The sequence below is a fragment of the Schistocerca cancellata genome, chromosome 4, assembly GCF_023864275.1.
Source record: "Schistocerca cancellata isolate TAMUIC-IGC-003103 chromosome 4, iqSchCanc2.1, whole genome shotgun sequence".
In the NCBI taxonomy this organism is placed as follows: domain Eukaryota; kingdom Metazoa; phylum Arthropoda; class Insecta; order Orthoptera; family Acrididae; genus Schistocerca; species Schistocerca cancellata.
The window spans coordinates 775519524-775544666 of NC_064629.1; the positions used below are offsets into that span (position 1 = coordinate 775519524).

At 38.5% G+C, this 25143-nt stretch overlaps 1 protein-coding gene across 1 annotated transcript in view; it reads left to right on the forward strand.

The window, feature by feature from the left end:
* The window catches only part of LOC126184598 (E3 ubiquitin-protein ligase HERC2), an 812863-nt gene that overhangs the window by 371796 nt on the left and 415924 nt on the right, over positions 1-25143 (forward strand). Inside the window, exons 36-40 of the mRNA XM_049927039.1 lie at positions 3638-3836; positions 11494-11654; positions 17778-17984; positions 22867-23014; positions 23105-23307. Coding sequence (XP_049782996.1) covers positions 3638-3836; positions 11494-11654; positions 17778-17984; positions 22867-23014; positions 23105-23307 — 918 coding nt within the window. The remainder of the gene's footprint in view (positions 1-3637; positions 3837-11493; positions 11655-17777; positions 17985-22866; positions 23015-23104; positions 23308-25143) is intronic.

Here is a 25143-nt window from a genome sequence, read left to right on the forward strand (position 1 = left end):
TTCATTGCACTGAGGGCGCACTTATACCCTCATACTCTTCATAATTTTCCCTTTTTTCTGTGGTACTGGCTTTTCAGTATCTTACTGGGTTTACATTTTATTAGAATATATCAGATTTTCAGAATTTAACAAGTTTCTCTAGTCTGTCATGGCAGCCCTTTCCACCATTTTTCTCCCCAGTGGTTTTCCAGCATTGTGAAAAGTGACCACTTGCTTTCAAAGTGAGTTTTGTCATCTGCTATACATCAGAATTTGTCATACATGGCGGCTGCTCCAATAGCTGAACTTAAAGGATGCCAACATCTAGCAGACGAACAAAGCTATTGCCACAGTGGGCGGCCATGTTCGTCATCCACATGACTCGCTACTGCCCCCACTTCTGTCAAATGACAGCTCATACGGCGACAGTTGTCATACAGAGTACGACCAACTTGGCACACTAGCTCACGTTCAATCTTGAAATTTATAAGTCACCTTTCTAGGTCCTGGACTGTCACTGTGTGCACTGTTCAGGAATTTCAAGACCCAGTAAACAGTGTTTTAGAGTGGGACATAAATCAGAATTCTTGCCTTTCACAGACATTGCTTTTTCTTTGTAAACTATCTGGATGTGGCTCTGTCTACCTTCAAGGCTTTTATACCAAATATTTGTACATTTCTTGTCATATCATCGCCTTGGCCCAGTTGACCTCCATCCTAGTGCCATCAGCATGTCCACTTCTTCTTAAGATTGAGATAGATACCTATTACCAGCAAGAAAACTGACTGAAAATAAAATTGTATGTGTTATGTGTGTTTGTTATGCATTTGAGGAATAAATGACCTTTAGTATCTGTCAATCCGAAACATTTCCAATGTTGATGCTATAGCACATTATAAGAAATACTGCAAAATATTAAAGACTGTAATACGGATGTCAAAGCAAATATATTACAAGGAAAAGATAGTCATATCAGATAACAAAATAAAGACAATATGGGATATAGTGAAGGAGGAGACCGGTAGAACCAGACATGAAGAGGAACAAATAGCATTAAGAGTAAATGATGCATTGGTGACAGATGTGTATAGTGTTGCAGAACTTTTTAACAAACATTTTATAACTGTTACTGAAAAGATGGGGTTGTCAGGTTCGGTAGATGCTGCTATGGATTACCTTAGACCAGACATTTCAAGTAACTTCCATAATATGAATTTGACCCTCACTACCCCAACAGAAATAATGTCCATCATAAAATCTTTAAAATCAAAAACATCTAGTGGGTATGATGAAATATCAACAAAGTTAATTAAAGAATGTGATTCTGAGCTAAGTAACATATTAAGCTATCTGTGTAACCAGTCGTTTATCAGTGGAATATTTCCTGAATGGCTGAAATATGCTGAAGTTAAGCCACTGTTTAAGAAGGGAGATAAAGAAATAGCATCAAATTTCCGTCCAATTTCACTGTTGCCAGCATTCTCAAAAATTTTCGAAAAAGTAATGTACTGTCATCTTTATAGCCATCTTATCTCAAATAACATACTGTCAAAGTCACAGTTTGGATTTCTAAAAGGTTCTGATATTGAGAAAGCTATCTTCACTTACAGTGAAAATGTGCTTAATTCATTAGACAAAAAATTGCAGGCAACTGGTATATTTTGTGATCTGTCAAAGGCATTTGACTGTGTAAATCACAATATCCTTTTAAGTAAACTAGAATATTATAGTGTAACAGGAAATGCTGCAAAATGGTTCAAATCTTATATCTCTGGCAGGAAACAAAGGGTGTTATTAGGAAAGAGACATGTATCAAGCTATCAGGCATCATCCAACTGGGAACTAATTACATGTGGGGTCCCACAAGGTTCCATTTTGGGGCCCTTACTTTTCCTTGTGTATATCAGTGACCTTTCATCAGTAACATTACCAGATGCCAAGTTTGTTTTGTTTGCCGATGATACAAACATTGCAATAAATAGCAAATCAAGTGTAGTCTTAGAAAGATCAGCCAATAAAATATTTGTGGACATCAGTCACTGGTTCCTAGCCAATTCTTTGTCACTAAACTTTGAAAAAACACACTACATGCAGTTCAGAACTTGTAAGGGGTGTCCCAAGAGTATATGTCTAACATACGATGACAAGAAGATAGAAGAAGTGGACAGTGTTAAATTCTTGGGATTACAGCTTGATAATAAATTCAACTGGGAGGAGCACACCACAGAACTACTGAAGCGTCTTAACAAATCTCTGTTTGCAATGCGAATTTTGTCAGACATAGGGGATATAAAAATGAAAAAGCTGGCATACTATGCTTACTTTCATTCCATAATGTCATATGGGATTATTTTTTGGGGTAATTCATCAAGCCAAGCTAAAGTTTTCCGGGCACAAAAACGTGCAGTAAGAATTGTATGTGGTGTGAATTCAAGAACATCCTGCAGAAGCCTGTTTAGGGAACTAGGGATACTAACTACAGCTTCCCAATATATTTATTCCTTAATGAAATTTTTCATTAAAAATATATCACTTTTTCAAACCAACAGCTCAATTCATGGAATCAATACTAGAAATAAGAATAATCTTCACAAGGATTTAAAGTCACTTAGTCTTGTACAAAAGGTGTGCATTATTCAGGAACACATATTTTCAATAACTTGCCAGCAGCCATAAAAAGCATAACAACCAATGAAATTCAGTTTAAGAGAAGCCTAAAGGATTTATTGGTGGCCAACTCCTTCTACTCCATTGATGAATTTCTTAGTAAAACCAACTGATTTGTATATAAGTACAACATAACTTCTGCACAATTTCAGTGCAGTAATGTGTTCACTGAAAATTTGTGTGTGTGTGTGTGTGTGTGTGTGTGTGTGTGTGTGTGGTTGTGTGTAAGTATAATCTAACTTCTGCACCATTTCAGTGCAGTAATGTGTTCATTGTAAATAAGTATTACAGTAGTTGTATTACATGTTTATTACCTTATAAATAAATAAAAAACTTTTTTATTTTAAATTCAGTGCATTAGTATTTGTAAAATGACTCTTAGTGTTCATTAAAAAATGACGATCATTCCACTTGGGACCTGTGGAATGGTACATTAGCTTATTTGTTTTAGTTGTAAATATTTGTCATGTATTGTTGTTTTCCTGACATGTTCCACATCCTGGAGGACCTCCTCACTACGGATCAATTGGAATGAAAGTAAATCTAATCTAATCTAATCTTAGTCACTGCATAATTAGTTTATTTATTTATAGATTAATGCATGCTGATAAAACTGGAAAGTGTAGGAGAATTGTCTACTGAATGGCACTAGTGAAAATATATTTTATTTGCAGGATGTCATTGTTGGAAGATTGATGTATAGAGTGCATTATCACTGCTGTAAAAAATTACAGTGTTCACATTATATTCATTCTGAGTGCATAAAGATGTTTTTGTAGAAAGTCTGAGATAAATTTGTATTTATTTACACTGATATCCATCAAAAGAGTTTATTAAATCCTAGAAAGTTACATTAAAATACTATGTAAACGATCATTAAATTATGAGGAATTGTCATTTTCTCATATATCAGTGTCAGCAATGGGTTTTTAATATTCACCAGTGTTGCAAAGTGTTTATTAAAGTGTTTATTGTTTAATTATTCTACAGGATGGTCCTCCTCCAGGTGAAGGCCGAGTGATAGGAGAACTTGGGGAAGATGGGTGGATTAGAGTTCAATGGGATAATGGGTCTACTAATTCTTATCGTATGGGAAAAGAAGGCAGATATGACCTGAAATTAGCAGATCCTCCAACACCAGTTGATACAGAAAGTGATACAGAAACAAGTGAAGATGCATGCAAAACAGGTGAGAGTGTTTTTGTAGAGAATCTGTTACGTGTGTGTCAAGCCTGTACTGATTGAGGAAACTATGCATAATGTTTCACCCTTACAAAACTGTTTGGATGCTGCATTCAGACAACAGTGGTACACAGATTTTAAAGCACATTATATGGGTGCAAATATGCATATTGGTAATTGGGAGTTGGTGATGTGCACTCCTACTGCTGAACTGAGATTGCGAGATTGCGTGTTTATACTTATAGAAATATTTATAAGGCTGAGAACTGAATTGCAAATGACTAGGTTTAACTAATAATAGTTATAGGTAAGAGAAAATTAGGCTCTGTTTGGATTGGTGTGATTGTGTATGTTGGAAATGTTTGGGGGGGGGGGGGGCATCAGATGCCTGCTGGTGACACCAGAGCATTCAGGGGCTCAGAGTCTGCAGAGTAGTATGGCGTGCCATGGAGCTCCAACCATGGCAAAGTTCTAAGTTCATGAGACTTGGAAACTAGGGAGACCTAGAGATAACACAGAACCAAAATTGACTCAGGAGCATAATGATACTCTGTTCTTATTGTTGATTGTAACAAGTTATTGTCAATCTGAAGTTAAACTAATTTGTAATTGGAACAATAAACCCTTGTTTGTGAACCTACCTGCACCTGTTACTACATAATAGTAGTCATGTCGTGGGAAAAGTCTGTCGAATGCCGGGTCCCTCCGAAATGAGTAAGAAGATCATGTCAACAAAGAGAGAATCCTTGCAATGTACAGCTCTTTGAGAGGTGTACGAGAGCCCATTTGGTCCCAACGGAATTCATACCATACTGTTGACCAGAACATTAGAAATAATTTATGATGTTAGTGAAGAAAGGATTATTCGATAAGTCCATCTTAACATGATAATTTCCTGCAACTCATCCTACATTTTGGCTGGTAGAAAAAAAAATTGTGTAATATATAGAATGTGAGATAGTGAACATTAAATGTGCTGCTGACATGAAGAAGACATGTATGCTTCTATTACAGAAAGCACATTTTGAACATTCTGCAATGTGAAATCGTTGGCCCAATTCATATTTTTTTAAAATAATCTACATGTGTAAAATGTCCTTTCTACTTGTGTAAACTTGTGACTTTATTCTGCATCACATATAACTATCTGTGCTCGAATCATGGCATGAAGAGGCAGCATGTATCAGCATTGTTAAATATTTCAAAATGATAGATTTAGCCTTTCTACAAAACCTTCTATAACAATTAAAGTACTCAAGTTTACCTTAAACTCAGTCCCACAGTCATAAAAGAGATTTGACAATAACATAGAAATCTCTAATTACTTTTAAGGGCAAATTCACAGTGGAGTTTGTTTGCCATTTTGTGTTTTGCATCATAAGGGTGAGTGTAGAAGGAAAGCAAAGTGAAAAGATGAAACATGGTTCTCGCATTTCTCTTGAATAGGACCAATGGGGCTGCTGATCATGAAGACACCATATTATGTGTGTGTTACATCAGCAGTGTCACATGTCTTCACTTCGTGAGATACTGCAGAGGAGCTTGGCATTTAATCCAGGACATTGACATATACTCTGGTGACCAGGAACTTCACACTACCACCTGTATTTTCTTTCTGCTGACCATATGCAGGTCATAAAAAATTCTTCGTGCACTGAAATTCGAACTCACTACGTCTGGTTCCGTGTTGGGTGTCGTAATATTAGCATGCACTACATTATCGTATGGACTTCGTAATGTCCTCAGAACCACCTTCTACTTGTTCAAACCTAGACCTTCTATCCCATTGTAAAATTCCCACCTCAATGGGAAGAAAATGCTTATAAAGTGGCTTGCATACTCCATTGTATCAAAAAATGGATTCAGTAAGTTTGTGAGGAACTGCAGCTGCTAACACAGAGAAGACTTCTATGATTTTATTCACAAGAAACACATTTTAAACCTTTCTGATACCCATAATTTTAATGCAGTTGGTCCAGAAGATGTCCACATTAATCAAAAGTAATTGTTTTTTCCCTTTCAAGGTAATCAGTAGGATAGAACAGCCCCTTTTGACTTTGTCTTTTTTGGTGCAGGGCCACAAGCTTACACTTTCTGCTATGTTTTCATTTTGCTTCAGGCATGAAGTGCTGGAGCAGCACATGCACAAATGAGTTGGATTCTTCTTTAAGCAATCCGGGTGTTGTTGAAAGATTAGTTTTTACATTTATTTTAATGACTGAATATCCAGTACCATATAGCACACTTCATTGATGTTTCCTTCTCTGGTTTGCAATTTTTGGATGCCCTTCAGGTGGTTCCTTTTAAAGACAATTACAGCTGTTGTATTCACCAAATGTACTTGATGTCAAATTTCAGGAAGAGAACTCCTTGCAGTTATGGAGGTGACTTTTTTTGTGTCCATCTGGTTTGGCAGGCAAGAAATTTTCATGTATATATGGTAGAACAAAGTCTATTTAATAAGAGAGAATATGTCTTGTCTGAAATGTGTTTTAGTACAGTATAAGAATTACTCACTTGACAAAGACATCACTTCTTGGAAGAACAAATAAACATTTGTAGTGTCTAAAGGCTGAAGGCCTTTAGGAAGAAAACAAACACTGCTAGCAATATTACTAACTAGTAAATACGCTTTGCACTGTGACAGCCAAATTTTACAAGTTCTGACACAGTATGAGTTAAAGTCTCAGGAGGACAATTTCATTTCGAAGTCCCAGTATGATCAACCAAACACAGTCCACTAACTAATCACTGACATGAAATGAACTGTCATTGTTGTAATGGCACGAAAGTGAGTTCCTGATTGATAGAATGCTACTGCACTCAGTGTTTGGTCCAGGAAGCCCACTCTAAGTGGACTGCTCTTCCTGACTCGAGCACCAGCCTAAATACAGCCTGGATCCCAGGATACTGTAGGCACTATTTTCAGTCACTTGGCTCATGAAGGAGAATAGGTACATGGGGCCAGTGACCTCTGTCGGCACATGGGATACTGTCTGGTGGCTGGCAGATCATGGCCAAGTTGCACATATGTGTGGATAGGCAGGTCTTCAGTCCTGAGACTGGTTTAATGCAGCTCTCCATGCTACTCTATCCTGTGCAAGCTTCTGAATCTCCCAGTACCTACTGCAAGCTACATCCTTCTGAATCTGCTTAGTGTATTCATATCTTGGTCTCCCTCTACGATTTTTACCCTCCACGCTGCCCTCCAATACTAAACTGGTGATCCCTTGATGCCTCAGAACATGTCCTACCAACCAATACCTTCTTCTAGTCAGGTTGTGCCACAAACTTCTCTTCTCCCCAATCCTATTCAATACTTCCTCATTAGTTATGTGATCTACCCATCTAATCTTCAGCATTCTTCTGTAGCACCACATTTCGAAAGCTTCTATTCTCTTCTTGTCCAAACTATTTATCGTCCATGTTTCACTTCCATACATGGCTACACTCCATACAAATACTTTCAGAAACGACTTCCTGACACTTAAACCTATACTCGATGTTAACAAACTGCTCTTCTTCAGAAATGCTTTCCTTGCAATTGCCAGTCTACATTTTATATCCTCTCTACTTCGACCATCATTAGTTATTTTGCTCCCCAAATAGCAAAACTCCTTTACTACTTTAAGTGTCTCGTTTCCTAATCTAATTCCCTCAGCATCACCTGATTTAATTTGACTACATTCCATTATCCTCGTTTCGCTTTTCTTGATGTTCACCTTATATCCTCCCTTCAAGACACCATCCATTCCGTTCAACTGCTCTTCCAAGTCCTTTGCTGTCTCTGACAGAAGTACAATGTCATCGGCGAACCTCAATGTTTTTATTTCTTCTCCATGGATTTTAATACCTACTCCAAATTTTTCTTTTGTTTCCTTCACTGCTTGCTCAATATAGAGATTGAATAACATCGGGGAGAGGCTACAACCCTGTCTCACTCCCTTCCCAACCATTGCTTCCCTTTCATGTCCCTCGACTCTTATAACTGCCATCTGGTTTCTGTACAAATTGTAAATAGCTTTTCGCTCCCTGTATCTTACCCCTGCCACCTTCAGAATTTGAAAGAGAGTATTCCAGTCAACATTGTCAAAAGCTTTCTCTAAGTCTACAAATGTTAGAAATGTAGGTTTGCCTTTCCTTAATCTAGCTTCTAAGATAAGTCGTAAGGTCAGTATTGCCTCACGTGTTCCGATAGTTCTACAGAATCCAAACTGATCTTCCCCGAGGTCGGCTTCTACTATTTTTTCCATTCATCTGTAAAGAATTCGCGTTAGTATTTTGCAGCCATGACTTATTAAATTGATAGTTCGGTAATTTTCACATCCGTCAACACCTGCTTTCTTTGGGATTGGAATTATTATATTCTTCTTGAAGTCTGAGGGTATTTCGCCTGCCTCATACATCTTGCTCACCAGATGGTAGAGTTTTGTCAGGACTGGCTCTCCCAAGGCTGTCAGTAGTTCTAATGGAATGTTGTCTACTCCTGGAGCTTTGTTTTGACTCAGGTCTTTCAGTGCTCTGTCAAACTCTTCACGCAGTATCATATCTCCCATTTCATCTTCATCTACATCCTCTTCCATTTCCATATTATTGTCTTCAAGTACATCACCCTTGTATAAACCCTCTATATACTCCTTCCACCTTTCTGCTTTCCCTTCTTTGCTTAGAACTGGGTTTCCATCTGCACTCTTTATATTCATACAAGTGGTTCTCTTTTCTCCAAAGGTATCTTTAATTTTCCTGTAGGCAGTATCTATCTTACCCCTAGTGGGATAAGCCATCCCTGCTTAGCCATTTTGCACTTCCTGTCGATCTCATTTTTGAGACGTTTGTATTCCTTTTTGCCTGCTTCACTTACTGCATTTTTGTATTTCTCCTTTCATCAATTAAATTCAGTATCTCTTCTGTTACCCAAGGATTTCTACTAGTCCTCGTCTTTTTACCTGCTTGATCCTCTGCTGCTTTCACCACTTCATCCCTCAAAGCTACCCATTCTTCCTCAACTGTATTTCTTTCCCCCATTCCTGTCACTTGTTTCCTTATGCTCTCCCTGAAACACTGTACAACCTCTGGTTTAGTCAGTTTATCCAGGTCCCATCTCCTTAAATTCCCACCTTTTTGCAGTTTCTTCAGTTTTAATCTACAGTTCATAACCAATAGATTGTGGTCAGAGTCCACATCTGCCCCTGGAAATGTCTTACAATTTAAAACCTGGTTCCTAAGTCTCTGTCTTACCATTACATAATCTATCTGAAACCTGTCAGTATCTCCAGGCTTCTTCCATGTATACAATCTTCTTTTATGATTCTTGAACCAAGTGTCAGCTACGATTAGGTTGTGCTCTGTGCAAAATTCTACCAGGTGGCTTCCTCTTTCATTTCTTACCCCCAATCCATATTCACCTACTACGTTTCCTTCTCTCCCTTTTCCTACTGACGAATTCCAGTCACCCATGACTATTAAATTTTCATCTCCCTTCACTATCTGAATAATTTCTTTTATTTCATCATACATTTCTTCAATTTCTTTGTCATCTGCTGAGCTAGTAGGCATATAAACTTGTACTATTGTGGTAGGCGTGGGCTTCGTATCTATCTTGGCTACAATAATGCGTTCACTATGCTGTTTGTAGTAGCTTACCCGCATTCCTATTTTCCTATTCATTATTAAACCTACTCCTGCATTACCCCTATTTGATTTTGTGTTTATAACCCTGTAGTCACCTGACTAGAAGTCTTGTTCCTCCTGCCACCGAACTTCACTAATTCCCACTATATCTAACTTTACCCTATCCATTTCGCTTCTTAAATTTTCTAACCTACCTGCCCGATTAAGGGATCTGGCATTCCACGCTCTGACCCGTATAACGCCAGTTTTCTTTCTCCTGATAACGACATCCTCTTGAGTAGTCCCCACCCGGAGATCCGAATTGGGGACTATTTTACCTCCGGAATGTTTTACCCAAGAGGACGCCATCATCATTTAACCATACAGTAAAGCTGCATGCCTTTGGGAAAAATTACGGCCGTAGTTTCCCCTTGCTTTCAGCCGTTCGCAGTACCAGCACAGCAAGGCCGTTTTGGTTAGTGTTACAAGGCCAAATCAGTCAATCATCCAGACTGTTGCCCCTGCAAGTACTGAAAAGGCTGCTGCCCCTCTTCAGGAACCACACGTTTGTCTGGCCTCTCAACAGATACCCCTCCGTTGTTGTTGGACCTACGGTACGGCTATCTGTATCATTGAGGCACGCAAGCCTCCCCACCAACAGCAAGGTCCATGGTTCCTGGGGTTGGGTGGGGAGGGGGGGGGGGGGGGGGGGGCAGGTCCCTACGGGTTACGTAATTACTTCCCTCGGATGTATGGTGATTGCTGGCTGGGTAGGTGCAAAACCTAACCACAGCAATGTTCTTGCATGTGGCAACTATATGGCTTTGTCACAGATCCAAATAGGTTTAGGCATACTATGGCATAAATGATTGGAATACAGATTAGCAACAATTTCCAATAATGTATTAATATAAATTGTACATTACTTGAGTATGAAGTTGATGCATGCCAATGTAGTTAAATGTTCAGCTGTACTGATCAATCTTTTAACACTGGTCTAGTCCTGAATCCAGTGAATGATGACTAATTTAACTAGTTTAATGTTCAGTTGGGCTCCTCTGGATAGCAGTGTAGATAATGCCTGACGTTGTTTTGAGGCACGGTTGATACTGACAAACTAACTTACGGAATGGACCTGTGCATCTGCTTATACCTGCTTTTGACAGATGCATGCACAGCTGGGAAATGTTTGGGTGACAGAAGGTGGAATCATAGCACACACTGTGTTGTGGACACCATCTATATTGTCTGACAATAACTATGTTGTGCCTCTCTGTAGGCTGTCCTTGCCATGTGGCATTCTCTTTGTGTATGATTCTGGCTCGTATCTTTTGGTGGTCACAGCAACAGCATTGTTTGAATGCATTTCTTCTTCCTGTCTTCTCTTTCCTGTCATGGACTTTTATTCTGAATTTGGCAGTGTTAGTGGTAAAGAGTGGCCAGATGCACTTCCTGTCCCCCACCCCTCATCCCCCGGTCCCCACAACAGAATCTGTGTTCCCCATCTGTCTGCATTTAATATTATCCCCTATGAAACTGTGTATGCATTTTTGAGATGTTTGCAAATTATGTAATTGAAACAGGATGTGGGTACTAGCCTGGTATTCACTTAGTCAGATATGAGGGAAACTGCCTAAAAACCACATCCAGGCAGGCCAGCACATTGGCTTTGGTCATTAATGCACCAGGTGGATTCAGTCTGTGTCCAGCATGACTCCTTGAATCCCAGAAGTGGCATACTAACATGTGTGACTATCTGGACTGGTGTTTGAATTCATTTAATATCTGTTGAAAATGAAGGAGCTGACTGTATAAATCTTCACCAATGTGGATAATTTTCCATTGTCTGTAAATGGTGCAAAACAGAGAATTTTAAGACAGGTAGGTATTTAAGTGTATCAAATTACAGACACCCACACACACACACACACACACACACACACACACACACACACACACACACACACAGTTAGAACTTAAAAAGTAGTAATTATGATGTGCTCTTTTAAATTGAAAAGAACTTAACATATAATGTATAATTTTTCTGTTTCTAGTATTGAGGGTAACTGGCAAGGCAATACAACCAACAAGACTTTTGAAGCAAGCAACCATAACTCTGCTTAGAACAGTAGCAATTTCTTGTGGGATTGAAGGAAATAATGTACAAGAATCTGCAACCAGAATACTGGCTTCTCTTTTGAGGGACATTGTACTGGTAAGTCTTCAGAATTATTATTTATTTCCTTGCATACAAATAGTAATGTACCTACTGATGAGTAATATATTATTAATTGATTGTTTATTTAGTCATTACAGTGAAACCCCTATTTTACATTTTCATGTGGTCCAGACTTAAAAAACGCAAAATTGAAGAAAATGCAGAATCGAGGAAAATGTTAAAGCCTCCAAAAATATGAACAAAAACAACGTATGATTAAAAATCACAGTGCTGTCCAATGCTTTGTATAAAATCTGTCTAAGTGAAGGAAATGAAATGTACTATAAAATTAATTTGGATAATGAATTTTACTAGTTTTTAAAAAATCACAGATGTGTAACAGCACATAAAACTCGTCAAAAAATTGAAATTGGTATCTGGGTACAAGGTAATCGAGCTGTTTTCCGATGTGATACGACCACAAATTATACAGTCAAAACATGCATTTTTGAGAGATCGTCATTCATTATCATTCAAAAATAATAATAATAATAATGATGTGTTGGCAAATGTGCCATCACCTTGTAGATAGAGGAGGCCGAAATGCACGCTATAATCTAACGCAGACGGGCGTGAGGTCTGGAACAGGATACGTAATGAATGCTATAAAGAAAAGTATGTAGCTGCTGGGATACTTAACTTTTAATCCATCATTTGTATACAGCGTTCTTGATGATACAAGTGAGACTCTCTCTAGATACGGTTAATGGTGCCTTGCTAGGTCGTAGCCATGGACTTAGCTGAAGGCTATTCTAACTATCTCTCGGCAAATGAGAGAAAGGCTTCGTTAGTGTAGTCGCTAGCAAAGTCGTCGTACAACTGGGGGCCGAGTGCTAGTAAGTCTCTCAAGACCTGCCGTGTGGTGGCGCTCGGTCTGCAATTACTGACAGTGGCGACACGCGGGTCCGACATGTACTAATGGACCGCGCCCGATTTAAAGCTACCACCTAGCAAGTGTGGTGTCTGGCGGTGACACCACAAATAATAATAATAATAATAATAATAATAATAATAATAATAATAATAATATTAAATGAACATGTTTAAGTAAAGCGAAAATGTCACAACAGCTACGTGATTAAACCATAAGCATAAATGCAGACATCTGCTTAATGACATAATTTGTCACCACTGCGGTTATTGTGTAATGCTTTTCTTACGAGCTCATCACTGTTAAAGTGTTATTTTAGGCTTGATGAGAGAAACAGAGATGTGAAAAAATGATTTAACTTCCCCAGTTGATGTTATAAGCTTATTATAACTTGACTCAGTGAGTTTCTGCATACTGTGTGAAATGTAAATTTGGAAGAAAACTCAGGTGCTACAGTTTCGCATGATCCTCTCTATCACTGCTGCCAATCTTTATGATCTATGGTGTGTAGTTTGTGTGGTGCAAAACATGAATAGCGTTTGTTGAGGTTGCAACGTATCGTGTCATATTCGTACACAAAAGTCTTTAAAATGTGCTAGCACAAAACCCTTGTTCCATTTCCATGTGGCATCTCTGTCGTAGCACATCATTTGCATGAAAAGTATATTTTCAGCACTTCACAAAATGCTACCACCCCTACCAGCCCTCCCATCGCTGAAGGGCCACTCCCCCTCTCCACACATCCAGTAGGTGAGCTCAGTTTACATGTGTTAGTGCGGTGTGGTGGCTGCACTGACTATTGGGTGATATAACAAGTCCCCAGCCAATAAGAGTTCACTAGCCATAAATGGATGACATTTCCTCATTTATGATCAAGCATATTTTTCAAGACTCAATGTTTGAATGTAAAATGTTGATGATTGATATTGTTCCTGAATACTCTACATCAGAAATACATGCAAAACGACGAGACTGAGTTATAAGTGGCACAAGAAAAGGTAGTGGCTGGGACCCTTTGTCATGTATTGGCTCAGTCCAGAACACTTTGTGTCAACTGTCTTGTGTTTCCATTATTGCTGCAGACTGGCAGTAGTTGTATCATAATTGCACAGTGAAGCTAAAGGTTGCAAGTTGTATTGACAACACTGCTCATTGATTATGTCAGCATTTCCTCTCTCACACCTCCACTTCCCACAATGGCTTAAAATATTCCCTTAACTCCCCGTGACAGCCTGTGGTGTGAACCATTTGTCTTTTGTGCCACTTATAACTCGTTCAGTCACATCAAATGTCAGTAGTAAGAAAATGGGACGAAGTCAAGCAAGACTTCAAGTAAGAGCTTAGAATTGAGGTAAAACTTTCTTGGAAGAAATGCAAAATTGGGGAATTTTTAGCATTGATCTTATGTTTTTTTTTACAGGGACTATGAATTTATGGTGCATAATCATGAAAAATGTAAATTGAATGTGTTAAATGCATTGAACTGTTGACAACTTTTTCAATAAGTAATTCCTTATATTGGGGTGTATTAAGCATCTATTATATTTCAGAATTTGCTATTAGCACATAGTTTGTACATTTAAATGAACCAAATGCGAATAGCAAATTGGACTTGAAAGAAAACTTCACAAGTCATTGTATTCCCTGAATGGGCAGAAGCAGTGGAACTGTAAATTTGAATGTAAAGGTGTTTTAAAAGAGCTTAATATTAACATTTCTTGAGATTGGGAAGCTTATGTCCACAAATCAGTGTGGTTTTAGAAAGCATCACAGCTTGCCCTTTTTCACATGACATATTGTGACCTATGGATGGAGGGCAACATGCAGATTCCATATTTCTAGATTTCCAGAAAACATTTGACATGGTGCCCAATTGCGGGCTGTTAACAAACATACAAGCATATGTAATAAGTTCACAGATATGTGAATGACTTGAAGACGTCTTAAATAATAGAACCCAGTATGTTATGCTCGACAGTGAGTGTTCATCAGAGACAGGGGTATTGTCAGGAGTGCCCCAGGGAAGTGTGATAGGACTACTGTTGTTTTCTATATACATAAATGATTTGGCGGACAGGGTGGGCAGTAGTCTGTGGTTGTTGGCTGATGATGCTGTGGAGTATGGTAAGGTGTCAAAGTTGAGTGACTGTTGGAAGACACAAGATGACTTAGACCAAATTTATAGTCAATGTGATGAATGGCACTTCGAGCTCGAAGTGTGGAAAAATGTAAGTTAATGCATATGAGTAGTAATAAAAAACCTTTAATGTTTGGTTACAGTATTACTAGTGTCCTGCTTGACACATTCAAGTCGTTTAAATATCTGGGCATAACATTGAAAAGCAATATGAAAAGGAACAAGCATGTGAGAACTGTGGTGGGGAAGACAAATAGTCGACTTCTGTTTATTGAGAAAATTTTAGGAAAGAGTGGTTCACCTGTAAAGGAGACCGCATATAGGCCCCTGGTGCAACCTATTCTTGAGTACTGCTCCAGTGTTTGGGATCCGTAGCAGGTTGGACTGAGTGAAGACATCAAAGCAGTTCAGAGGTGAGCTGCTAGATTTGTTACCAGTAAGTTCAAACAACACGTAAGTGTTACAGAGATGCTTGGAGAACTCAAATAGGAATCTCTGGAGGAAAGGCATCATTCTGAGAAATTTCAGAGAACTGCCATTTGAAGCTGACTGCTGAACGATTCTACTGCTGACAATGTACATTGCATCTAAGGACCACAGGGATAAGATATGAGAAGTTAGGACTCGTACAGAGGCATACAGACAATTGTTTTTCTCTGAACCGTATGGTGGTTTGTAGAGTATCTATGTGGATGTGGATGTAATATGTAAAGGAGAGCTTTTCGTGAAGACACAAATGTAAATCTTGTAAAAAAATCAGTGCTACCATCTGATGATGGTCTGCACTTTGCATATGGCATGAGTATCTAGAGAGCACTCCATATGTCTGCAGTACACTTGAATATAGACAATGTGCTAAGATTATTTAACTGTATTTATGCATTTTACTTCTGACAACAGTTACACATTGTGGTTTTTTTTCCATCACAGGAAGAATGATAACACACTGACTGCTATGAATAATTTTATGTTTCCTGATGATGATCATTTTGTTCAAAAGTTATATCTAATAAAGAAGTATTGTATCAGCAGCTCTTGGGGTTTATAAATGTGACCTTTTTCATGAACAGAATATCCAGTTTTCTGCCACAGACAAAATGTGGGGATGCCCACTTGTATGAAGTTTGAGTTGTGTGGGTTTCTGGTATCATCCCATCAATGTCCTTGATGGTAACAAGTACGTCTATTGTCCAAACATCATATATTCAGCCACGGTGATTCGGCAGTTCTCTGAAGAATGCTTCATTCATAGAAATATTTGTTGTCTCCCTTACCATATGGGGAATACCCAAGAAATGTATTGAAACATGCATGATCTACAAGATAACTATAACTGTCACCACCAAGCACAAAAAAAAAAAATTATTTTGATAGCTGTAAATAATTTAGGACTGAAGGTAAGAAACCATCAAATAGTAGAGGCATCATCTTTGAGTACACCTGTATTTATCAGCAAACATTGCTACAGTTAGAAAAAAACTAGACACAAAATTATTACATTAAATTCAAAATTAACTGAATCCTGAAAAAAATCCGATTTTAACTAGTTCTTTTTTAACCTCTGATACAAATTTGAGAACTGATCTTACAGGTGCATGAAACAAAATACACCAAACAAATGTACATGTGGTACTTTATGAATCGAAATAATGTAACATTGGACAAAGTGCATACCTTGAAATGTTGGCACAGGGAGCAAAAGAGGTGCCTATATTCCCATTATATCAAACTGAAAAAGACTGTTTTGGTTGAACACCCAAGTCAATATCAAAAGTAGAGTTGTTGAAATAATTGTCTTAATGTAATGCAAACTACTAGCTGCACGGAAAACTCAGAACTTTGCTGTGACAAACAGAATACTTGTCCTAGTGCTATAGAAAATGGTTACAGAGCTAAATATCTTCAGTGTTGGATGAATGTGTGTGAAATAACTTGCAGTAATGTTTCATATCCTCACCAAGTTGTATGATAGGAAAAGATTAAAGAAATTCAGAATAATTCTGATAAATTTATATGAAAAGGTGGTACAAACATTTTTTCTTCTTTTTCTATCCGACCTGCAATAGCATTGCGATATCAGCAGTGATGTGGAAGGTGATGGAGACTTGTCCGAAATGACAGGCATCCCATTTGCCCTCAGTACAGCTGGCCTATTTTGTAGGAGCTCAGCTGTGAGGATGGTTCAATGGCTCTTCACTTTGAATTATTTGTCAAGTGTGAGTTGCATAGTGTGGTTCAATTTTGTTATGCAGAGGGCTATAATGCAGCTGAAGTCCACAGTAAAGTGGGTTCATTATGTAGGTACAAGTATGTGTGTGAGAATGTGGTGTGAGAATAGTGTAATAAATTATAGAAGATGAAACAGATATGCATGCAAAAGGTGGACAATTTATGAACTCGGGAATGACTGACTGGAAATTTGTGAGACAGCATTTTGCACTATTGTTACAAAGACTCATAGATACCATAAACATGGTGTATGGTGGATATCCACACTGTTGACTGGCAACTGCAAGGCAAAGTGAATGTGATTGAGGTTAACACGCAGCTGTGTTACGAGGAGGAAGGCAAAAATTTTGTGAACAAAGTTGTGACAGGTGTAGAAATATTGATTTCTTTCAACAACTCATAAATGAAACAGCATTTACAACAGTGAAACTGTGCCAGTTTCCAAACAAGTGTAAAAAATTCAAATAAATATTCAGAATCAAAATAATTATGGGTGCTGTCCACACTACAGGTGGATGTGTCTCGTACTGTGGTCTGACGGATGTACCCTTACATTTTAAGCTTCCCCAAGGAAGGGGCTATTAGTTCCGTCAGTACTGAAATTTTGCCCCCTGAATGTAAGTAATGTTCCGCAATTTCGTCTCAGATCTTTCTAGTTTTCCCATGTGAAGTTTCCTTTTGGTACAACCGACTGATCATATAAGGTGTCATTCCAGAAAGTGCTAGACACACATTTGGAAAAATTGGTAGGCTTAATAGGATTACTCTTTGTTTTGCTGGAGAATAATTACAGTTCATATTACTGTACATGTCTTCATGTTGTTCCCAGAACTTGTAAACAATAGTTCATGTTTCTTATTAAAGCATACCTCTGTTTATACAGCTTGGCAACAGAATGTCAGAGACACCAACACAGCCTCAGCTCCTCGCTGTCACACATTACTCAGAATGGGCATCATTGGGTTTCGTTCGTGCTATTGCAGTGTCGAATTCCATGTGCTTAGCTCTCAGCTCACCACCTTGGATAAGCCTTCTGCTGTCCATAGCAGGAGCGCAGGACAGAAGCATCACCGTGACTTTGCATAAACAGGTCAGTTTAATTCCTTCCTGTTACAGTAACTTAGTGACTAGCATTTGGGTTAGTCATTGTCTCCTACTTCATTGGATTAAATTTATAACTGCAAATGGTCAATCATTTCAGTAAATGCTCATGTAAATAAAGTTCGACTTGAAAAGTGAATGCAAACCTGATTGTTGAAGTTGATACAATGCTAATTGGGAGTGTATATATGAGACAAGTTCAGCATGTGCTTGATTGTAGTTTTTCATAGAATGTAAGTAACTGTTGAGAGAATATCCATGATTATGTATAAATATGACAGTGGGAAATGCAGAATGCAATTATAAAAATCTTTATGTGAATATATTACTACTCACCAAATAGAAGACAGTTATATAGAAACAGACAATTACCAGCTGAGCCTTTGGTGAATGTCCTCCTTAATAGAGGTAACTCTACTCCACTCCAGCTTTGTGGAGCATGGAAGAAATATAGAAAAAAAGGTATAGGATGAGTAGGAGGAGGTACAACAGGGGAAAGTGTTGGCAGTAGCCAGCATCCAGCTGCACCACTTGCAGCAACCTTCATACTTCATTTTTTCTTAGTTAATTTGCTATGTGCTTTTGCAGGGAAGAGAAAAATAATCAGTTTTTGTCTATCTGTTTCCAGTACTGAGTAAGACACAATAGTGGTTAACACCCCAGATTAACAGTCAGAAGGATGATGATTGAAATATTTGTTCAGCATGCAGATCTAGGCTTTCTGTGATTTCCCTGAATCACTTTAGGCAAATGCCATGTTGACTCCTGTTAAGTGGACATGCCCAATTTATCTGCTAATGCTTTCCCAATCTGAGTTTGTGCTCCAGTTCTAATGACTTTGTAGTCAACATGTTAACCCATAATCTTCCTTTTCTGTTTTCTGTGGCCAGCAGGTCATTTTAATTTCTTGACTTTTTCGTATGTATTAAGTTCACCCATTTTAGTTACTCTTATTTTGTGGAATAGCTGTGCCGAGCATAATTTATTACATTTTCCTTGTGTTTGATAGCTTGGCCTATTCATTGTTTTATGTATTTCAGATGCCCATCAGATCTTAGTAGTGTATAAATACTCGGCTGGCTTTAGCCATAATTAGCTCCTTTTAGTGCTCATTGCTACTAAGTGCCAGTTCTTTATATTCGTACACCAGACTAAGCATCTTTAGAAATTTTACTTTTTTCGCATACTTAGTTAAATTGCACAAAAAAATTAAAGGGTCAGTTTTTTGAAGCCCCTTAATTTTCTCTCATTATGATGCAAAAATTCAAAATTTATCTCAGAGGTGCCTATGACCTTCCTCTGCAATGGTGCAATAGCGTGGCACCCTGCAACATGACCCTTGGGCTCAGCAACACGTCACTTGGACATGTCGCACCATGTAACACCTCCCCTTACCCACATCTCACCCTTTCTCACAGTGCTTCCACAACAGAGGTCAGAACTGTGATATCCAGCATTAAAATCATAGAGTTTTGTTATGGGTGGCCAAGGAAAACATTTTGGATGCACCATTGCTCAGAATCAACATGAAAAGGCCTCAAGAGTTGTCATAAAAAGCATGAATGAAACCGGCCATTCTCTTGGGGCACTCATTTTCACACATTTTGCAGTCAAAAATGAGAGTTTGCGTAATGATATGCAACTGGACAAAGTCCTATAATTGCTCTCAGTTATTAATTTTAGTAATATGCAAATGGTACTTTAAACAAACATCTGGTTGAAACTAGAAATGAGTAGCAGTGAAATCGTAAGTTCACAGTGGATATACATAATCCACAAAAAAGAAACTAGAGCACTAGCATTATTAAGAAATTATGTCTCATACATTATTAGTGCACAACTGTTTTTGACCTTCAACTGTGTTTTTATATTGTGATAATTTTCATGATAATTGATCAGCTCTTTGGTGCTGGCTGAGCAGTTTACTACAGAAGTGTTCTTGGGTTCCAGAAGAAGGCAAAAAATGCCAGAGCTCCTGCAAGGTGTTACGGATAACAGCATGCAGAAAAGTTTTCATTAGCGGAAAGAACAAATGCAGATATGTGGACTCAAATGGGTCTTACTTTGGAGGCAACCCCTACTAATTGAGCACATATCATAACTACACAAAGTTCTAACATCTCTCTCTCTCTCTCTCTCTCTCTCTCTCTCTCTCTCACACACACACACACACACACACACACACACTACCTGATGTATGGCATGAGCAGAAGACAATGTCTGCAGTAAACTGCCCATCTGCTAGCACTGATTTGAATCATTTTGATACTAGCAAAGAATAGTTGTTATGTTTATTAAGTCTAACGAACTGAATGAAGTAATGCAGTTTCCTGAGACATCAGTTCGCACTATGTGGTTCGTGCTGAAAATCAATTACCTAGGTCGCACTGGAATATTCTTGTACAAATGAAGTCTGCGAGGCCATGGCCAGTGGGGAACAGTAAGTTGCTCAAAGGTGGGCTGAAGATAGGGGGGGAGTCCAATGAAGGTGGTGAGCTAGAGGATGGCAGAAATGAGGTTCAGCAAGGTGGCACCTCAAGGACAGTTTAGACGAGGTCAGTGGAGGTGGTAGCTCAAGGACACATTGACACAGTATTGAAATACTCCTCATTGGCTCAGCTATGTGAGCTCCGATTGATGAGCTGCTAGGTGCAGCCAGTGTAAGCCTGGAGTGTGAACTGGCTGCAGATCGATCAGGTGATGGCCTAAATACTCACTCAGCAGAAGGATACTGGTGGAGACAAGTGACTCACATAAGCGATGTAGTGCCACTATGGCAGCATCATTTGTGGCGAGGCTGGTACCACAGTGTACCGTGGTGCCTGCAGGAAGTTCAACTGAAAACAACCTGGCATCTGTTTGTTTATGCAGCATGTTTTCATTTGACCTCCAGAGGAAGTATCGTTAGCAGCCCAGAACTGGGGCAACCTGCGGTACGCAATTGTATTGATGGTAGCCAGGGAACACAACAGTTTAAAGTTTAATAACAAAATAAATTTAACCATTTGGAACCCACTGAATAAATTGTGAATATTTGGAAAAATTCTAAGGAATTGTAATTTTATAGAAAAAGACATCACTTACAGAAACTTTATTCAAGAAATCCTTGACTATTGTTTATCAGTGTGGGTGCTTTCCAAGGTTGGGATTGTATGGTCCTCTCTTACTCTTGTACAGGATGATCATACAAAAATGGCTTACATATCGTGATTCAGTGTTTAATGATAGAAGGCCTATGCTTACGGTCTTGTAACCAGCATGACTATTCACAGGGCAAAGTTGTGCTCAACATTCCATAAGAAGACTGGGTGACTTCTGATCCAGCAGAAGATGTCATTTGAGCCAACACATTGATTAATAACTAACTGCTATTAGTACATGTTCATGCAGAAGACATGATCAGAGCAAAATCAGATACTTCATCTTCCTCGTAGTCATCACAGGATCTCTAGAAATTGCATGTGAAAGGCAAAATTCCCAGGTTCAAGTCCTGGTCCAGCACACGGTTTTAATCTGCCAGGAAGTTTCAAAATTAATGATGCATACAGTGTATTCTTACAGCATAGCAGGATATTCCCATTACTCATTTCTCACTTAATGGGAAAGATAGGTTTTGAGTGGAGCCCTCCAGGATCACCTAAAAATGATATGAAATTATAGTATTAAATTGCAAGAGGCCATTACCTAGCTTCAGTATTGTGTTCATGAATGTTTAATGTAATTCACCGAACATAATGGACAAGATTAACCAATTATGTGTAGTATGTTAAGTTTTGTAATAGGTTTTGTGATGCACAGAGGCAAATGGTTTTCAAAAGTCAATAGGTTTTAGATACTGATGCTATAACCAAATAAAAGAAACACAGCTTGGTTGGAAGTAAGCCCTGATTAACTCAGAATGAGCAGTTGTTTTTCCCATTACCACAGCAGTAATTGGAAAAAAAATGTGAAGTTTATTTGTTGAAGTTCATTGTTTTCCACATTGGTGCAAAAATGACATGTTCTTCAAACCGGTACAAGGTAAATACTTGAAAATTTAAGATAATATCTTAGTGTTCATTGGTTAATAATGAATATTGTATGTCACATGTTCATGGAAAACCATGAATAAATTTGCCTTGAAGTTATGTGTGAGGTTTTCACTCTAGAGTTTTTGAAAAATATGATTACTGGAGAAATAACTAAAATTTTTTGGAGCAACTGAGAAATAAATGCAAAATTGTCTTTGTAGATTGATGAAGTATTCCGAGACCCAGAGTAAATGCAATCACCAAGAAAGTATTGTGTGAGGTCAACTAACATATTCGAAGGTGCTTTGGTATTGTGATTCATTAACTGTGTGTAAACGAACAACAAATAACAGCTAAGCAAGATTATCAAGAAATCTACTTCATTTTTATAATACACTTTGCTTTAGCTGTGGACCTAATGACAGTGGCATCTACATTGTGCATTGTCCCAGTTGTGTGTCACAACAAATTCAAGGACTCTAAGAAAAGCACAACATTTAGAATGTTATCTACTCTCAAGACATACCTGTGTGTCATTTGTGGCTGTTCCCTTAAAACAATGATGCCTGATTAAAAACCTCAAAAGTATGTAGTTTAGAGTCTAGCAACAAGAGCTGTAAGCTTTTTTGAAGAAATTTGTCCCGGGATATTATAGAAAGTGGTTGCAATGCGATGTTAATATACATACCAGTGATTAATTACAGCCATGATAGTGGAAAAAAGGGAAACAGCAGGTGTTTGTTCAGTAATATAGAGATATCTTGCTGATATTGAATAAACTGTAATGAGTGATTAATGGAGACATTTAGAGAACTAAATTTTAATAAATGCTGCTAAGTGGGACTTCATTTTTGTCTGCAGATTCTAGCCTTAAGAACACTTCAAGCTGTATTACCTGCATGGGATACCACCATTCCACAGAAAAAAGCAGCAGTACTTGACAAATTATTCCGCCTGTTGGGTTCTACTGCTCTTCTGTGTCCAAAAGATCCTGTTCTTCAGGACATTGGTATGTACTGTAATATTCTGAAGCAGTATTTATTGTAGTTTTCTTCACATATTTTTGACAGGAGATAAGTGAAATGTTAAATGTTTCTAGAGTCTGGACGTGGAACCCAACAAACCAAAATAAGAGTTCCATTGACTGCATCTTATTCAAGCACAGTTGCTGAAGAGTGCATATTACTACTGCGTATGTTGCATGGTCTGCCACAGTGGAATCAGTCAGTGAACAACATGCTTTTGAACAAGTTGACAGTTGCAGGGGAGATGCTTACAGAAGGCACACTTTTCCATTATCAGGTAAGTATTAATTTTTTCCAAGCAGCTTTGATGGTTTGATGGTTCGTATGTATATTTCACTTAAAGCAGTGTAGTGAATAATATCAACGAATTGTTTACTGAAAATGAGAACATCCATTCCAATTTTCAGACACATGAGTTGCTTAGTGATTGACAGTGTGTCTGCTGCATAAAGTTCATTCCAGACATCCTTTTGTAATAACTGGCTGACATACATGTGCCCAAGAAGTAGCAAAGGTCTTGGATAGCTCTCTGTCTCTCTCTCTCTCTCTCTCTCTCTCTCTCTCTCACACACACACACACACACACACACACACACACACACACACACCCCATGTGCATATCTGCTAACATCTTAAAGCATTCTGTGAGGCCATTCATTTAGAGATGGTAAGCAACAGTCAGCTTGTGGGTGGTGTCGCAACATGAAATAACCTTTGATAGTAGTCTGGATTGGAAAACTTTTCCATGGTCAGATTATCACAAGGGGTGCTCTGTGCTTCAGAATGATTCCTTCAGCATGGAATGTTGCAATTTATGAAGCTTTGGCATTCGGCACAGCTTTGGTGACCACGAAGCAAGTGATCTAGTCACTGCAGACTATTATTCATAGGTTCCCATTTTATGATTTCAGGACCCTTAAGAGTTTGATTCCAATTCTGTGGAATGGCACTGCTGCAGGTGGAATGGGTACTGGATGCTCCAGATGTAATTATGGCCTGTGCTTCCATTGTTGGCATTCCTTGAAGTGGCTGACATATTGTTTAAGGGATTGGTAAAGGCCTGATCAGTGAAACCTGCATCTGATTATGTCTCGACTCTTCACAGGTCCCAGGTGGCCAGATGTTGGAGCATTGTGCAAATATTTTAGGATGACTGGCCTCAGATGAACTGGAATGACGTGCAACCATTACCACCCCTTCAGATCATAGTTCCTCTTATACAATGCTCCATTTATTAATTAGAATCCTCCTTAGGTTGGTTCCTCATTCTTCAAGGCTTCTAAGGTTTTTAGCAGTGCTGGATCTTCCCACTGTTCAATTATTTAATGTACAGATGATTGAGATATCATTGATGATGCTGTTTTCCACCACAGGATTCTCTGAAGGGCATTCCATGTCCTTGTGTTTGTCTGTTTTTGTATGATGGATTCCTGAAACCCAGTGCCCATCTGAGCATTCAACCTGACAGATCCTTCAGGCTAGTCAGCCAGTGTAGAGAATGGTGATACAAGTCAATGATGGTGGCCTAGTCAACTGCAATGCACTGTTTCTTGGTTGTAATAGTTCTTCTTAGCCTTGGAGTAATGTGGCATTATAAGCTGTTACCTCTCCAGGACCTTCCTGAATTTGTATTAGAACTGCCCCTTCTCAAAACCACTAATGCCAATGTCAAGTTCTGTCTTGACGTTCTCATCATACAATGTTAAAACTGGTGAAGATGTTAGCACCTCCTTGAGGACAAGGAAGTATCTTCCTTGTGTCATGTTCCAGAAAAATTTGGTGTTTCCTTGCAGTAGCTCTTGCAAGGGTTGTACCCTGGTACAGAACTTCTTTATAAATCACTGGTAGTACAAGCACATTCTGAGGAAACTTCTCACATCACAAATGTGCTTTGGAGTCAGAAAATCAGTGACTGATTTTATTTTATCGGGATCAGGTTGGACTTCATCACCACTCACTAGATGCCCAAAGATTTTTATTTCTTGGGCAATGAAGAGGCACTTTTTAGGATTCAAGAGGACACCATTCAGTCTGAACACACATCAAAACAAATCCAGCTGTCTTAGATGTTCTTCAAATGTTCTTGAAAAAATAATAGTATCATCCAGACAGC